We start from the raw sequence: 14,760 nt of genomic DNA, 5'->3' as shown, positions 1-14,760 counted from the left end.
TTTTTATACCTGTCGGTGCTTCTCCAGCTCAGAGGGGCTAAGCCCTACTAATGCGGGGTCCTGCACTGCTGAAATGTCAGGCATTTCTTGAGCACTTGGTAAAGCTGGCTGATGAGGTCCATCTGGAGGGCGGACAGCTGATAGTTCTTGAGATCCAGAAGGAGGTGGCACTCTGGAACCAAAGCCATCTGCTCCCATAGACTGCTGAGTTTGTGGCTGTGGTTGCTGAAGCTGACCCTGTAACATCTGACTCTGCTGTTGGGTTATTTGGAAGCCTCCCGTGCTTGGGCTACGGCTAAAATTAGGAGGTGCTGACGGTTTACCAGAGAGAGGATCCCCTGCTGAACTGTTAGTGGAATGGGGTGGAGGTGGCTGGTTAGGATGAGGTGAGCCTTTGTAACTTGCAGTTCCTTCTGGGGCGACAGAGGAGGGGCGAGGAGGTTTGTGGATAGTAGCAAAAGGGTCTCTAGACTGTGGCCTTGAAGGTGGCTGAGAACAAGGGTCTGGGGATTGGAAACGAGGGGTAGCAGGAGACTGGACAGAGTAAGCGTCATTCGAGAGGCCACCAGGAGTGTGGGGAGAGCTGCCCTGGGACTGTGGGCTGGAGGGAACTCTAGGGCATAGTTCCTGTTGACCTACAGGATGCCTCTGGGGTCCAAGAGAACAATTGTCGCCTGACTGCGGTCTTGGAGTTAGCGGTTGCTGAGTGTGGGGGTCAGAGAAAGGGTGGGAGGGAGACTGCCTGTAGCCTTCAGAAGGGTGGCCAGGAGAAGCTCCAGGATGAAGTGTTCCACCCTCCCCTTGGTGCATTCTTGGCGTCATAGGTGCCTTGAATAAACCATCACCAGTCTCCAGCATTCCAGCAGGGGAGCCAGCGGATAGGTCAGGTCTTCCAACTGTAGAGGAGCGCGGAGAAGGTGCACTCATATCAGCCCTGTACTGCCCTGTGCTTGCAGGTGAGGAAGCCACTGCAGAGGGTGATGGGGATGAACCATATTCTAGCCGTCCCATCCCTTGCTGGTTTCTGAAAGGGTCACCATAGTGGGTATTGTGGGGTGGTGAGAAGATGGGTGACTCCCCAAGCCCAGCACCTCTTGAGTGAGGACTTTCTGGATGTCCTAGGGACTCCTGAGAGCCTTGCTGTGATTGTGGTAGATGACCCTGTTGCTGCTGCAGCTGTGATCTGAAGTAGGGGTCAACCTGCTGAGCCCGTCTGGGGGTTCCAGGAGTTCCTGGTTGCATGTCAAAGGGGCCTAGACTGGCTGGCCGTCCCTGAGGAGGACCCTGTGGGCCGGAAGCGGAATAACCTGAGGAAGAGGCCTGCAAGGGGCTGGCCCCAGTATGGGAGAAGGGTGTGGTTGGATGGGAGTGAGAATGGGGTGACTGAGGAGGAAACTTGGCCAAGGGATCTGTCCGGATTTCAGCTGACCCTGGGGTCTTAACAGGTCCGTCTGAGAAAAAGACAGAGGATGATCCTGAATCTGGAGGGAAGGGAAATGGGCTTTCTGCAGAGCTGGGCTGGGAAGAGATAGACGTAGAGCCTGAAGGTGGAGGGATCTGGAGGTGTAAACTGGGCCGCTCTCCCTTCACACGCCCTGCCTCTGTCTTGATTGGCCTGCACACTTGACTCTCTGCCTGCTGTGAGAAGAGGAGGAAACATTTACAATCTGCAACACAACTCAAATGAAACATACACAACCTTTGTTCACCTTCACAATACAAAAGGATGCTGATGCTTAAACTCACCTTCTGTGCCTTGTTGATCCTCTGAGCTGCTCGGTTATCTTTGGCCTTTTGCTACAGAAAGAAATATTAAAGGAAATAATTAAACACACTTTCCTGTATTTCTGTCTTTGGTAATTCTTTCCCAATGGTCATATGATTTAACATTCAATAACAAGAATCTGGCATCATTGACTACATTTTAGAAACTGCAGGAAGATTGTTACATCTATATACATTTATATTTATTTAAAAAACAAAACAGAACATACCAGATATGGAACCTTGTCAGCAGCTGACACCTTCCTCCAGATCTTCATGATTTGCTTACAGCGACTAGCCCAGTCTGTAAAAAGAGTAATGTTTGACATCTGCTCAATATCTAAAAGTAATATAAACCTTAGTTTGACAAAGAATGATTATACAATGTTTGTATAAGTTTGTATATATGTCTAATAGGCTGTACATTCTGATATACTATTTCTTCCACACTCACCAGGGTAGTCCTGTTTGAGTTTGGGAAAGTTGGTATTGGCATAAAGAACTGGGGAAATGGTTGACAGTTCTCCCAGCTCCTCATCTTTCTCCCAGCGCTGGAGACTACGCTGGTTGTAGGACAGCCCATCACCTTCTGCCTCAGTGGGGGTTGGTGGGGAGGAGGGGGTTGCTGGGGTAGAGGGAGTCGCCCCAGGGCTCTCCTCACCCCCATCTGGACTGAACAGTCCTCCTCGGTCCCTGCACATCAAATGAGAGTATTGTCATAAATAAAGGGCGCGTGTCAACAACAGGAAAAAAGTCTATTCTAAATTGGATAAAATAAAATGACATCTGCTTTTACATTGTGATTTTCCACACAACTTGTTACAGAACTACACATGATAGACTGTTGGAAAATAAAATGCAATTCAATAATGGACCTACCGCATGTCAAAGAACGGTGACTGAGAGAGGCCAGGAAAGGCGTCCATCATTCCAGCTGAGGGCAGGGACCCTGCAAGAGATTTGTTGGATATGTCCTCAATCGTACAACAAATATGGTTCTGAACTTCAAAAAGGTTTTAATGATATCATGAGTTCATCTGCAGGCACCCCCTGTACACACCTGAGAGGAGAGCTCTCTGTGGCAGAGTGCTACGATTGAGTTCTCCCTTACTGCCCTCCAAGATGGGCTTCATGCCCCCCAAAGACGAGCCATCTGACACTCCCAGAACCTTCCTGAAGAACTGCTCGGAGTCCTGACTCTCCACCCCTTGTGGAAGACCTGTCATTACAGAAAAACATTATGTAAGGCATGAGGTTAACATTAGATATTGAATATTTCCTGAAGTTAATGTTGCATACTGTAGATACCAAAGTATCCTCTCAAGGAAGTACCTTCACTTTTTTCTGCATCAGAGTCATGAGGATCAGTTGATGCCTGGTCCTTCAGCGATGAGGATGGTGCAGAAACTCCTAAAATGTGTAATTTTAAACAAACAATTACCTTAAGACCATAACAATAAACCAGTAGTATCAGTGTCCAAACAGGCACTTACCTGCACCTTCTCCCTGAGCCTGGGGGGCCTCACCCCCCTCTTGCTTGAGAGGAAAATCATCTTTCACCACACGATCCTTGGCCTCAGCTAGTGAGAAAAGCAAAAAGGTCACACACCCTGTACTGACCTTTTTCACATCCAGTGTCACAAATAATTTTCATGTGTCACAGGTTAAGTTAGTGTTCTTACTCTCTGGGGCAGTAGTTTTAAGTCCTGATGGTGCTGCTAATGAAGGTCGGACAAGGCATGCGCCTGGCCTCTGCCCTGGTGGTATCATCACAGCTTTCTTACTCAAGTCTATTAGTGTCTTCCCAAAGAAAGCCTCCTACAATGAATTACAAACAATTAGTGTATGACTATTATCATATATATATATATATATATATATATATATATATATATATATATAGTAGGTTTCTTAACTAGCATTGGACATAGAGAGACTACAAACCTGAAGATAAGTTGGAAACATGTCCTCAAGTTTGCTCTTCTTCCGGCCCCGACGTTTCTTGGCCTGTTCTTCGCCCTCCACTGGTTTAGGATCCATTATGTTATCTGTGTCAGGGTGGGGTCCTACACATATATGTAACCATGAAATTTGATTTCCAAAACTTACAATATTCACAAAACACAACTGCGCTTACACTGCCACTAGTATTGGAAGGATGATGAGAGGGTGTTCAGACCAAAAACAGTCATGTTAAAAAAACTTTAGTAGTCCCACTAACACGATGTAATGGCCTTATTCAAAAGAATGAGGAGGCTCAGTTTTTTCACACGAGGCTAAAAGGGGGCCTTAGGGATGAGCTGATGTTCCAATAGTCAATAGCTGGAAATTAACCTATCTGATATTTCAAAAATGTCTTGAGCTGAATGCCCACACCATTTGTCAGTATTTCTTTCTGAGACCAAATTCATGAGAATTATCTCACTATTTTATTATAAATATTAGATTAAATGAAATTCAACTATCTCTTGTCACTAACCTTCATCAATGGTTCTTTCTATTGGCTGTCCATCTAACATAGTCTCACCAGCCAGCTGGGCAAAAAATTCTTTCTTCATCCGTGTGTGACACTTCCTTTGTCGCACCATGAAGCCTCCAATTCCTAGTACAGAAGATAATATTTGTAAATATTTAGTGGATGCTTAGACATCTATGTGGATGTTATAGTATGTTAAGTTGTTTTGTGAAATTCTGGGTATCTTACCAGGCCTGTAAGGTTTCCGCTTTCTTTTTTTGCTATCATCTGTCTCCTCTGCTCCTCCTTTGAGACCCTCGCAGTCAGCCATGCCTTCAGTTCCCTCTGCACCGGCACCCTCCCTGTCAGGACTCCCAGGGTTCTCCATCTTGGTTTCACATTCCATGGGCTCCCCACAGCCTAGATATACAGAATAACATTGAATTTATAGGTCTTGCAATAAAAAGGAGCAAAACACCCTGAAAAATTGTTATGGGTGCGGAGTGTATGCAAACCTTTTCCATCCTCAGCGTCTCCATCAACCTCCCTCAGATCCATTCCATCAGGACCTCCTTCACAACACAGAGTGCCGAGACGGGAACGGCGCTGCCGTCTCTTGTGTAGGGGAGACATGGAGATGCTGCGAAGCAGGGACATACCCGATTCTGTCAGCCACACACCCTCCAACCGGTAGAACTGGGGTTCTGTAAAGGGACATTTGCAAATATGAGTGACTTACAATACAACAAATAAAAAGTGACCAGGCAGAATCTGCTTGTGATAATAAACACGAATAAGCAAAAACAACTAACCTGGCTCTTTGATCTTTATTGAAGCCATAATGGCTGACTCCACTACCGTGAACAAAGGCAAAAAGCAGGTACAGAAAGCAAAAGAAAATAATGTTAAACAAAAATATCCAGTGTATATTTTTGAAAACATGATTCATGTATTCAGTTTTAAAGCAGGGTCGTTTTGAGACTTACCCACAGGTTTTGGAACATATGGGGTGCAGGATGTGCATGCAAAGCCTTCATCAGAAGCTTGTTCCACCTCATCCTCTGTGTACAGACTCTCACAAACAGCATGGACCCATCTGCAGAGGCACACAGAAATACATTGATTTGCGGTGTGATTTGTTGTGAAAAGTATGCATATCAAAGATGTTATGGAATAATTCATGACATGAAAAATACATAAATAATCCATTCCCCGCTTGTCTTCATTAGCTGCAGTCTCATGAATACCTCAGTTTCTGGTGTGTGCATGTGTAGTTCTAATGAGCAGTACCCACCGATCGCAGTACTGACACTGCAGCAGCAGCTCCTCCTCCATGAAGTTCTCTCTGCATACTGGACAAGTGACAAGGCTGGCACAGGGGCCACAGTGGGTGTAGTTGTTCTGCCACTCACAGTGGAAACCAGGTGAGTTGGAACCACACTGCACACAGCACACACACCTGCGCAGAAGTAGTAAACCACTCTGTAACAATTACACAGCTAATATGCAAGAAAAAAGACAAATACAGGTGCCTATGTGAGAAGTGTATCAATTTGTCCATTGCTACCGAAGCAAGAGGCAGAGGGATGGGCCTCTGAATTGCAAATGCAGGGCTGTGGCATGAGTGCTTTACATAATATGCAAATGTACATGTATTCATTTCCATTTGACCCCATTCAAAGCTTTAAGGCTGAACGAAGCATTGTGCTCCTACAGTTTAAATGTTTTTTTTACCATTTGCACTTCCAACCACCCTTGGGAACATTGTGCAGGGGTGGGTCCAAGCAGTAGGTGTGATAGCTGACATCACAGTCATCACACAGCAGCAGACGGGAGGGGTCCGAAGCCTTTCCACACACCTCACACACAATGCATTCCAGACAGCGCCAGCCCTTACGGAGCATCGTCTTGGTGATCTACAGAAGATATCAGGTTTAAATATATCTGGATTTACATAATAAATTGCTAAATAAAATGTAAAGGATAACATTGTGCTTACCTTGCTGTTCACACAGTAAGGATGGTAACATTGGGCACACTGAGCACAAGCCAACAACTGCCCCTCTGTACCCTTTCCAAAACTGCCACACACAACACACATATCCTACAACAGAGGAGAGAAAGTGAGAATGAAAAATAAAAGAGGGGAAACAAAGAGTCTATTTGTGTTACATTTCAAAGTGACAACGGTTGTTCTTGGCACAGCAAGTGCCACGGGGTAACTAAAAATGTCACATTACAACAATAGCTGTACCTGGAGCAGGACAAATTTATCAGTGTTTGAGAAAAGAACCACTGTGTTCTGCATGGTGTCATCTTCCTCATCATCTTCCTCCTTACTTATTCCAGTGTCTGAGGTCATGCTTAGCTGTGGGCGGGGATAAGGTGATAAACAGTTACAAATATATTAGACAAACGATTAAAAACAGTGATTATGACCACATTATAAAAAGAGAAAGAATTAAAAAAAGAACTGAATGGCGTGTAAAGTACAGCTCACCAAAAAGGCATCAATGCAGGAGGCCATGGCTTTGAGGCGTGACCTCCCACCACGCCCTCTCCCTCCACCACCCCCTCGAGGTCTACGCTTCCCAGGAAAACTATTGCTTCGCCCCTACAAGCCAAGGAAAAACCATTGTGTCAAGTCATGTTTTGAGAATGGGACAATGAGATCTTAAAAGGAAAAAACAATAGTTAAAAGCAATATGTCGGGTGGTTGAACATAATCGATCAATAAACACAAACCACCTTGTACATGGTGACCTCACCTGTTTGATTCGTGAGCGGCCTGGGGATCCTCGGCGTTTTGCCTTCTCTCTGTCGCTTCTGAGGGGTTCGAAGGGAAGTGAGTCATCGGTCTCAGTGAGCAGGTTATCTGTGTGTGAGCGGCCAGCAGGTACAAGGCCAAGTTCTATAGAGAGCTGAGGATCGGGTTCTCCTGGAGAGCCCATAAAGCCACTGCTGCTCTCATCTCCGTGGCTCATATTGGACATCTCGTCCAGCAGCAATTCAGGCTTAGTCTCTTGCTCGTGCTGTTCCTGCTTTATGTCCACAATATGCTCCTCTTCTTTCATTGGCTCATCATCATCTTCGTCCTCCTCCTCCTCCTCCTCAGAGTGAGGTAGTAACCTCCCTTCCATGTCCACAGCAGAGAGGGACTCTTGTGTGTCTACTGATAAAGAAAGAGGTGAGGGAGACCGGTGGTCCAGGCGTGGACTTCTATCCTGCTGATTAGCCATGGGAAAATACTCTGCTTTGTCCACAGAGGCAGGAGAAGCTGGTAACTTTGGTGGATCCTTACTAAATGGTTCTGTGATTGGCATGCCATCAGAGCCACTGTTTAATAACTCTGCTGATACTTCTTGTTCTGCTGAGGGAGTTGTCTCCTGCTTCTCCTCCTCTTTCTCCACCTCCATATTTTCAGGGCCCTGCAGTGACACCGGTGTTGGCTCTACTTCAGGGTTGTTAGACTGCGTCTCTGCTGTGGGGTCCGAAGAAGGGGTGACTTGGGTCACCTGGCTGACTGCCTCTTCTGCTCTTTCTTCATCAGCAGGTAGACAAGAGCCCCCGTGTTCTGTTGTTGCACATTCTACATTTGAGATTAAGGAATGCATGGTTATTAGTGTTAACATTTATAAATCTATCATTAGTTACGGCACACCATCATACAAATAATTACTACAGTGTGTTCTGTGTTTACCCGTGGACTCAGGTGGAGCAGCGGGTGCCTCAGAGGTGAATTCTTCTGTAGCTACCTTCGGCTCATCCTCCATGGTCCTCTCCCCAATGTCTGTTGTCTCAACAACTGCAGACTCCACCCCTAAAGCCAAAAGTAGTTAACTCACATAGGAACATCTTGGACATAAACAAGTTAAATTCTTATACTAGTTAAATAAAACTCATCACTGGTATGTCTTGTAAGCTTTCTCGTGTTGTGTCTGACTCAGACTTACCCAGTTCCATGGGTGTCTCTTTGTCAGTCGTGTTTTCAACCTGACCCATCTCTGAAGTGCCTCTCTGTACTGGTGTCACCTCTGATAAGTCTTTGTGCTCTTCAGTCACCATGTCTGCATCTGTTTGGATTGTCATCTCCACCAAATCCACATGTCCTTCAGTCTTCTCAGATACCTCTCTGGTTTGTATCTCTGCTGCATACGGTTGAGTGACAGGCTGCTGCTGATCCTTGCAAAGCAGGCAAATGCACTTGGCTTCTGGAAGCTCTCCTGGTAAAGCACACTCACTGTGCACCCATCTAAGACAATAAAGAGATCATCAAGAAATATTTTATGACCATGTGAGCGACAAGCCCACACATCATAGCTACCTCCAATGAACACTATTGTGCTTGTCCATAAAACTAACCTGTGGCACATGCTGCAACACTGCAGAGTGACAGATGGGTTGGCAGCTTTGCTGCACACGCCACACGTAGAGCTGCGGCGACGCTGGCAGGCCTCACACACAGAGTAGTTGTCAAACCACTGGGCCGAACCTGGCTGCACCAGTCCACGGACACCACACTCCGTACATACTCGACACCTCTGATTTTATACAGATTTAATGGGGATTAAAAAAAAAAAGCACATGAAAAAGGTGAACACTCAAATGTCCTGATAAAATAAAAACATTTTGTGACAGGAAGATTCAGTCTCAAAAAATGACATGAACTTGCTTTCACAATGAGTATTTAAAGTAAGGCCATCTATTTGTACAGAGGTGAATGACAAACAAGACTTACTCTGCATTTCCATGGGTCAGAGGGAAGAGAATCCATGGCTGGCTGAAGACAGAAGGTGTGGTAGCCCTTATCACAGGCATCGCATACCAACATTTTGGAGTCTTCTCCTGGTTGTCTAAGAAAAAGAAGAAATAGAAATAAAGTTAAAGTAAAGTAGGTAAAATTACTTTTAAAAAATGATGTAACTATCATGCAAAACGTTAGGCATGACATCTGAATCACAGGATGCAGCTAATTCACGCAATTGGTCTCACCTGCAAGTCTGGCACACTTTACACTCTGGGCACTGCCATCCTGCCCGCTGGATGGGCGTGGCACCAATCTCCAAACATGCCGCATGATAATGTTGGCCACAACCCGTACAGAACAGCAAGTCTGTGAGCTCCCCCGCTGAGTCACACACCGCACACCAAGACTCCTCACCTGCTGTAAAAAAAAAAAAAAAAAAAAAATACACAAAAATTAGGGTTGTACAATCAATCAAAAAATATGGCCAAATGTCTTCAGTTCAAAAGGGTAAAATGTGTCACAGAACAGCTTTATAATGAAGTACTAGAGTTCTGAAGAGATTCTCTGGTCTACAAATCTTTTTCTCCCAATACAAGAAAACACATTTGTTTGGTACGGACTCAAACAAATATCACAGCATCAGATTTTTCAGTGAAAATAAAAATAGTGATGCAAAAATGATATTTTATGACAAAGAGCATAAAAATGTTAGCTTTGGTAGAATAACAACAGTCTACAACTGATAAGGCCAAAATCAGTATGGAGCACACCAGTTGTGTTACAGGAATTATGAAAAAGCATTACAGCTTTGGCCTCGGACTAAAGACACAAGTCTTTACTGTGAGCATTTGGCCTAAGTAATGACATCACAATTTTGACAAAGCTGTGCGGTTCTCTTACCCAATTCCTCTGCCTTGTCTATGTGCTCTGGACAGAGGAGGACCAACTGCTTCATAGACTGGAAGGATCCACTGGCTGCCGAGCAGGGGAAGTGGTAGAACCGTGAGCAGCCCTCAGCATGGCATTGAATGGTTGCACCTAGCCTTTTGCAGTATTCGCAAAGCTGAAACAAAGCAATGGTAATAAGTAAGATTTTGTGAAGGAAGACTCTGTTAATCCCTATATTCCCACCAAATACCATCAAATTTAAGTCTACGGACACTGCACTTACCCGCTGCGTCCCTGAGATAACGGCCTTATCCACGTTCTCCAGCTCCTCATTCTCCATGCGCTTCACCCCCTCCGACCACACCGCACACCAGTGATGAACCCAACAACCCCCTATTCATGATAAAAGCCCAACATCAGTAACATTTCCAACTACATTTCAATTCTACATCTGTGTGCTTAGGGCTGTGTGATGTGACAATATATTTCGTTTGACGACAATAAAACATCTATAATTTTATATTTTGCTCTATCGTTCACAAATCACACTCTTCCAGAGTTCATATGAGATAAATATGTGCTCTGAAGAGGTTGATGAGGCAGAGATACAATGCAAAACAGGCATTTGCCCAGAGTTTATTTATTAATCTGCTCACCTTGCTTGAAATTGTGTTGATATTGTCTAGCCCTATGTGCCCTATAATATTATTAATTTATAAACAGTATTTATTTTTACACTAATGGTATATAACAGTATAATGTTTTGAGTTCAACCTGAGTCGTCAAAGAATGCCGCCAGACAGGGAGAGTCGGAAAATCCAATGGAAGACAGGTCATCATTCCCGGGCTGAGGCAGTGGAGAAGCTGATGGCTTGAGGGTGGGCCGCTCAGAAGATGGCCCAAAGTGTCTCAGTTCCCGCTGTCCATGCAGGCTCCGCTCCACACAGTTACAAAGGGCACAGGCTCGAACGCTCTCTCTGTACGGTCACCAACAAAAACAAATAGAGATTCAGTTTTTGATGTTGCATGAGCAGCTTCTTGGGATAAAGACCACAACAAAATCCGATCTGAATGAATGAAAAACTTACACAGGTGTGCTGGAAGAGGCTGCAGTAGCACCAGACACATCCTCAGCAGCAGGAAGGGCTTTAGACTCCTCCTCAGAGGAAACAAGCTGCTTTGAAGGGGCATTGTCATCAGCTAGAACACAACAAAAAGAAAATCATTTTATTTTAAGGCAAACATTGCACAAAATAATGGGCATAAATGGCTTTTCCCAAACCTATATTAACTTATCTGCTATGGGAAAAAAAACTTTTAATGTGTTCTGCCTTATTGTTAGCACCTCTAATAAATCACATTAATCAATCTCTATTGTAGAACAATTTAAAATGTGTTTATGTTATCAACCATGTCCATTTCTCTTTCAGACAAAAAGTCACACTTTGATATCACTCATCACATATACATTTGTAGTGGATGAGGTTGGGACAGGTGGACATTCTTTAAAAACAACACATTACCTGTTGGTTCAGAGTCATTCTCTTCGCAGTTCGATTTCTGCTCGTCCATCCCCTGTACTGATTTTGACCTCCTTGACAGAGATCTGCATTTTAAAAACATAAGCAGAAACAGCTTGTAAATGTCAATCAGAAGTAGAAAGGTTTAACTAAATGATTCACAGTATGTAAACAATGTCTGGGTATCTTATCTGATAACTGGCTATACCATAAACATTTGGTCTGTTATCGTGGCGTAAAGAACCAAGAGAGTAGATCTGAAAAGATATGTAAAAAAAATACTAAATGCATGAGATTTAGGGTTTTCCCATTAAAAATTAACATCAAAGTTAAATGCACGTTTCCAGTTACTAAAATAGAAAATGCCCTTGTTCACAAGTCAACATGTTTATAATCTTTTTTTTTTTTTTTTTAAAAGGACATCCCTAAAATACATCTTTCCTTGCCACACACTAGCCTCCCTACACATCCAAAAGCACTTCTTACATTAAGACTCACAGCCAACAACGTAACAAATTAAATAAGGTTGTTAAGGTGTAGTTAAGATGATTTCCTTGTGTTCAATCTGACCAGCGTTAGCACTAATGCAATCGAGCTTACACGCAAACTCATGAAAATAGCGCGAGGGTTACAGGAGACAGATCAATCGGAAAGCGCTTTAACAATTCAACTTATCATTTACCCCGCAATGCATAATCCAAATCGGTCAAACTGCAGCGTCAAAAAGCGCTAAATGTTAAAACTAAAATGGTGTTTTCCTAAATTAAACAACCATAAATCGGGATACACAAAGAAAACACAACTTCCGTGTGTATAACTTCCTGTTGCAGCGGGACTCCTTTCGTGCAGAACCTTTGTCGCTCGCATCATAGTTCCGCTACGAGATTCTCGCCATTAACAAAAAAAATACTGTAAAACAAACAATGCAGGACTGGACGGGCTCACCGTGTTTTCATCCACAGTAATAACAGGAAGTCATATCGTGTTTCTTTTTTAAAAAAAAGGTTCAAATGCCATGAACAGATAACAATTTAAAAAGGGGGCCTTCGCATTTTCAACCTATAGTATATGACTGCCTCGCTGATATGTGGTCACATCATCGTGTATGTTACAATATAAATACCCGAGAGAATCGGCCGTGGTGCGATGTGTTATGCTCTGATCAAATGGGCTTAAAACACAATACATGCGACAGCGACTTAGAAACCCAGATCCAGCTGAGTGTATCGCAGTATTTTCCTCTGTTACAAAACAAAACCCAGTGTGCTATCACACTTAGAGAAACATACTGTGAGCTAACGAGATCCTACACATTTAGAAAATGTTCCCTGTTCACTGAGGCAGCTGGAGGCAGATCCCCAGACCGAGAACGAGTGCTCCTGTTTATTCATTACAAATAAAGAGTACACTGTAATGCATTATAACACTAAACCATCGCCGATGTATATGCAGCTTTGTGAAATTTCATTTAGGGTTTTTTTTTTTTTTTTTAATGTTTGTTCTTTGGCCGAAACTCCCAAAAATAAAATTCAACATACCGGCACTACTAACCTAACCTACAGAGTATATGGCACTATATAACGACGCTAAGATAAAAGCACAAAAAGCTGTTAATGGCAGAAAGCATTTGAGCTGATGGACAAAATGAATTTGACGTTACATCTTCGTAATAAACGTACTCGGCGGCAGCAACACTGGAAACGCACTAAACAACAAACTAGCGTCAAATACAAGTCCTACAAAACCTCACTGGTGTTATAGCACAGCGGATGGGGGTATTAAATGGGGCTTTGTCTCTCAAATGAAGTTGCTTGTGTCCAGAGCAAAAGTGATGACATGATGGCTAAGTTAACGTCTTAACATCCTGGCTAGCTGAGTTAACATGTAAAGTGTGAACGCTACAAATTAACTTTCACGGTGAACGTATTTTGCTTTTTTTTTTATTTTTTATTATTTTGTTCGGTTGGCCAACAGCAGCTGTTGTTTGTTGCGGTGCCACGGTAAAAAGCTATTGAGATTTTATAGTTGAATAATTGCAGAGCTAAGCACTATTCCTCAATGTAAACACCGACTTCAAAGGGTTGGTTCTGTCCAGCAAATAGTCACGTCCATGTCACTGGCGACGGGCTGATACGGAAAAGCTAACAACTACCAACGGTGACGTAGCAGCAAAGTGTCCCGAAGAGGCAAAACTACGAGAAATATATCCAATATCATGCACTGGCACATATACTTCTACACCTGTCAACCGGGTACTCTATGGATCACAGTCTGGGAACCGCCAACGCAGAACATACATCAACCTAAAGTTAGCGCCCAGGTAACATAGCCACTACTCCAGCAAGTAGACCGCCCCATCTGGTCGAAGCTAACGGCTAACAGTTACCGACAGCAGAGCTAACGTTACCCGGTCTAAGGTCAGGGTTGGTGTGTCTTTAGGTACGGCTGCTGCAAGAAGTTTAAAGAGGCCATAATTAAAACTGCTCACCTCACAAAAACAATATCGTCTCCTCATACATCAGCAAAATCCAAACAGCCACACAGCTTCCCAAAATGCTGATGGTCGCTTCATTTTATGTACCGGACTAACGCTGCAGCTAGCCGGCTGGAGGGAGAGTGGGGGAAGTGCACGTCGGCGGAAGGCAGGCTGTGCGGTGGTGCTGGCTAACTAGCTAGCTCTTCAACTAGGTGGATAATGCTACGGTTAGCTAGCTAACCAGCAACTTGAGCTTTGTGTCGAGTGCTCGTGTGCTGCCGGGGAACTACCAAGCACCGAGACAAGTCGTCAACCAGTCCCGAGAAAGGCTCCCCAGCTCCATACACTGAATCCAAAAACTACCTATCTGGCTTGTTGATTTAGCCTGAATGCTAACAACCTGATAGCAGCTAGCCTCTGCTCTGTTCTGGAATCTGGCTCGCGAGGTCGTTAAAGCAAGTTTGCACAAAATAGTGCATCCGAAAATGACAGCCCCAAACTTTGTTGACACGACTGTAAATATATTTTTTCTGTAAGTTTTAGTCGACTGCAGACATTCGTCTACCTAAATTTTGCAGCTCAACTTTGCATTGGGTACCCTTGTGTGGGTCACTAGCATCTCTCCACTTCGCTGAACTGCGTTGCGTCCAACACACGGCTGTTCCGCCAAGTGGCTAGCCGCCGCTAACAGTGCGAGCTAATAACAACTACGTCAAAAAAAAAAAATAAGTCATGCAAAATAACGAGCTGAAAGAGTGTTTTATTAGTAGATATCAGTAAAAAAAAAAAAAAACGTGTCACGGCTTTAGTGCAACAGTGAACAGCTTTGTGCGAGGTTTGATAATTTACGACACAGCACGAGATTTTAATCTGGAGAGCGCGGACCACAGAAATATGGTAGATATCAGAT

General features: G+C 44.0%; 1 protein-coding gene across 2 annotated transcripts in view; it reads right to left on the bottom strand.

Annotated features, from left to right (window-relative positions):
* Positions 1-14,485, bottom strand: part of kmt2d (lysine (K)-specific methyltransferase 2D) — a 31,176-nt gene extending 16,691 nt beyond the window's left edge. Inside the window, exons 1-32 of one of the 2 annotated variants that reach the window (XM_051426897.1) lie at positions 13,863-14,485; positions 11,378-11,460; positions 10,943-11,054; positions 10,629-10,831; positions 10,138-10,247; positions 9,867-10,029; positions 9,212-9,380; positions 8,958-9,072; positions 8,582-8,760; positions 8,173-8,471; positions 7,920-8,039; positions 6,988-7,808; positions 6,720-6,833; positions 6,474-6,587; positions 6,219-6,323; positions 5,954-6,135; positions 5,514-5,678; positions 5,206-5,315; positions 5,032-5,073; positions 4,735-4,923; positions 4,469-4,639; positions 4,244-4,366; positions 3,709-3,830; positions 3,447-3,582; positions 3,258-3,344; positions 3,097-3,174; positions 2,825-2,983; positions 2,644-2,713; positions 2,219-2,457; positions 1,995-2,068; positions 1,747-1,797; positions 10-1,638 (exon numbers count right to left, since the gene is read on the bottom strand). In XM_051426897.1, the coding sequence (XP_051282857.1) occupies positions 10-1,638; positions 1,747-1,797; positions 1,995-2,068; positions 2,219-2,457; positions 2,644-2,713; positions 2,825-2,983; positions 3,097-3,174; positions 3,258-3,344; positions 3,447-3,582; positions 3,709-3,830; positions 4,244-4,366; positions 4,469-4,639; positions 4,735-4,923; positions 5,032-5,073; positions 5,206-5,315; positions 5,514-5,678; positions 5,954-6,135; positions 6,219-6,323; positions 6,474-6,587; positions 6,720-6,833; positions 6,988-7,808; positions 7,920-8,039; positions 8,173-8,471; positions 8,582-8,760; positions 8,958-9,072; positions 9,212-9,380; positions 9,867-10,029; positions 10,138-10,247; positions 10,629-10,831; positions 10,943-11,054; positions 11,378-11,426 (6,300 nt within the window). In that variant the 5' untranslated portion in view covers positions 11,427-11,460; positions 13,863-14,485. Of the gene's footprint in view, positions 1-9; positions 1,639-1,746; positions 1,798-1,994; positions 2,069-2,218; positions 2,458-2,643; positions 2,714-2,824; positions 2,984-3,096; positions 3,175-3,257; positions 3,345-3,446; positions 3,583-3,708; positions 3,831-4,243; positions 4,367-4,468; positions 4,640-4,734; positions 4,924-5,031; positions 5,074-5,205; positions 5,316-5,513; positions 5,679-5,953; positions 6,136-6,218; positions 6,324-6,473; positions 6,588-6,719; positions 6,834-6,987; positions 7,809-7,919; positions 8,040-8,172; positions 8,472-8,581; positions 8,761-8,957; positions 9,073-9,211; positions 9,384-9,866; positions 10,030-10,137; positions 10,248-10,628; positions 10,832-10,942; positions 11,055-11,377; positions 11,461-13,862 lie in introns of both variants that reach the window. The other variant, XM_051426896.1, reaches the window with a different exon arrangement.
* Between the last annotated feature and the right edge of the window lie 275 nt (positions 14,486-14,760).

The sequence above is a fragment of the Dicentrarchus labrax genome, unplaced genomic scaffold, assembly GCF_905237075.1.
Source record: "Dicentrarchus labrax unplaced genomic scaffold, dlabrax2021, whole genome shotgun sequence".
In the NCBI taxonomy this organism is placed as follows: Eukaryota; Metazoa; Chordata; class Actinopteri; family Moronidae; genus Dicentrarchus; species Dicentrarchus labrax.
Note: the sequence above shows the minus strand (reverse complement) of the source record. Positions and strands in the feature narration are given on the sequence as shown.